The sequence below is a fragment of the Cyprinodon variegatus genome, unplaced genomic scaffold, assembly GCF_000732505.1.
Source record: "Cyprinodon variegatus isolate N-32 unplaced genomic scaffold, C_variegatus-1.0 Scaffold19, whole genome shotgun sequence".
NCBI classification, from domain to species: domain Eukaryota; kingdom Metazoa; phylum Chordata; class Actinopteri; order Cyprinodontiformes; family Cyprinodontidae; genus Cyprinodon; species Cyprinodon variegatus.
In genome coordinates, this window is record NW_015150472.1 from 147,749 (window position 1) to 150,069 (window position 2,321).

Genomic DNA, 2,321 nt, shown 5'->3' on the forward strand with positions numbered 1-2,321 from the left:
CAGCAGCGTTTATAGAGGCTTTAACGTATTGTTTATGTATTGCCCTTTTCTTTTTTTTTTTTATAGGTTTCTTTCTTTTACTCTGTGCCCCAATTAAAAAAAACATGAAAAAACTCAGTGATTCCCTCTAAACAGTAATAAAACCTCTGTGACTAATATGGTATTATATATAATGCTATCCATTCAATCCAGCTAAGACATATTCCCGCATGCAGGAGTCCATTTTTTAAGCTACAGAGGAAATTGAATCCAATGCGTAAATACATGTGCATAGAATATTCTTCACATATGATCTGCTTTTAGAGCTTTGCAGCATATTATAATCATCTAAAATCTAATATTTTCATAACACCAAACCCTTTCCAACTGTGTTTAAAACTTCTGACTCAAACTGTCACTAAGATAAAAGGAAATGGTGGAAAGGTTAAGAAACCATCAGAAACACAGAAGCCATGGAGGCGCTTGGTGTCATTAACTGGAAGGATGTATGGAGCAGTCAGCAGACTGGAATTTGGATCATAAGAGCCCTAACCTTCATCCTATTGGACATACATTTACATAAAAGCTAGCTCAAGAATTTCTTCCCATTAACAGAATATTCATATTTCAAATTGAATTGATATAAAAACATGTACCGAGTGTGTTCGAACTTCTGAGGACATTGTAGGTAACTCGGCCGTTAAAAAGCACTTAATCACAAGGCGCAACACACAGATCATAGCATAGGACCTAAATCAAAATCAAACAATAGCATTCAGAATTGCAAAAGTCACTTCAAGTTAAACTGCAATGATTAAAAGAAAAGTCAATCACGCCTCCAGTTCTTTATTTAAAGTTCCTCATTTACAGGAATATTGACAGGATTTGTAACTGCAGCTAAAATGCTCCAAGATGAAAAACTCACCCAGTTTAATACTTTACCAGTGAATTACAAAGAGTAGTATGCAACTTCTAACGAGCAAAATGATATTTATTTTGGTTAAGATGCTGCCGTGCAAGTTAACGGCACACACCTGACCTGAGGCAACATCTGCTGCCCTTAAACGTTTAACTGAGATGGTAGGAGAAAGATGATATTCTGATTATTTCATATTAAAACAGGCCATAATGTGAACATCCAGAAATATCCCCCAAAAAAAAAAAAAAACAAAACATGAGCATTTGCATAATTCTGTCTAACCTCTCCTTTTTGTTGAGACAGCTGTAAGAAGACGAAGTATAAAACTTTATCAACAGTTCTTTTTTTTTTTTTTTTGGCTTATGTACTCCTCACCAAAATAAGCATGCTTCAAATTGACTCAGAGCAGGTCTCTTCTAACTACTTACAGTATAAAAACAAATTAGAAAAACTAGATCCAAAGACAGCATTCTCAAATCAACTCAGAACAATTGAAGGAAGTACTCGAGTAAAACACAAACATTTATTACGACCGCAAGACTCAAAAAAATAGAAAAATGAACTGATGTGACGGGAGGATGAATTGAGATCAACCAGGTGTGATTGTCCACCATTATTTTACAGTAGAGGTGCAGAGGAACTGGTGAATGAATCAGTCTGCCAGGCGCACGACCACAGAGGACATGTGGAATCAGACGGATATTACAAGGAGTGAATGTTTCCTCTTGAATTTTCTATTACTGCAATCCATAGAGACGCATCAAGTTCCCTTTACTGCTGGAGACCTTAGGACTGCTTCACTTTGTTCCTTTCCTGGTCGTTGATTTGCAGCTCCTCCCTGGTGTCTTCTCGCTCAGGCCGATCGTCGCTCTGCCGGGCGATGAGCAGTCGGCAGGTGAGCAGGATGCCAAAGACTAGAGCATGGGCGTAGCGCTTCAGGGGGTCCCCTACTAGCTGGTGGAAGAACAGCACAGCTAGCATGACTAACAGCAGCAAGAAGTTGGCCACGTCCTTCGGCCGGCCGGGGACCAGGGTCAGCACCACTCCACAGCCCACCTCCAGGGAGCCGATGATTTTGCGAAGCAGCACGGAGCTGATGCCGATCTTTTTCAGACCTGGCAGGGCCTTGGCATAGCTCTTGTATGCTCTTTTCTAAAACAAAAAAAAAAGAGAGACAGAAAAAGGGTTAGACCATATTTATAACATTTATGGATTCATTAACGTCAAAACTCCCGTCATCTTTGTGTACAATAAAAATATATACCATATTTTCAGGACTATGGAGTGCACCTCACTATGGAAACGTACATATATAAGCCACTGATATCTATGGAACTGTCTCCCACCAAACCTCTAGGGGGAGCTCTACGTATAGCCCCTGGAGTAGGGAGGAAGTAGAAGCCTGCGCGGGACAGATTTTCCA

At 39.9% G+C, this 2,321-nt stretch overlaps 1 protein-coding gene across 1 annotated transcript in view; it reads right to left on the reverse strand.

The window, feature by feature from the left end:
• Positions 1–801: 801 nt before the first annotated feature.
• Positions 802–2,321, reverse strand: part of tmem35 (transmembrane protein 35) — a 5,116-nt gene continuing 3,596 nt past the window's right edge. The window contains exon 2 of the mRNA XM_015388352.1: positions 802–2,050. Coding sequence (XP_015243838.1) covers positions 1,685–2,050 — 366 coding nt within the window. The 3' untranslated portion in view covers positions 802–1,684. The remainder of the gene's footprint in view (positions 2,051–2,321) is intronic.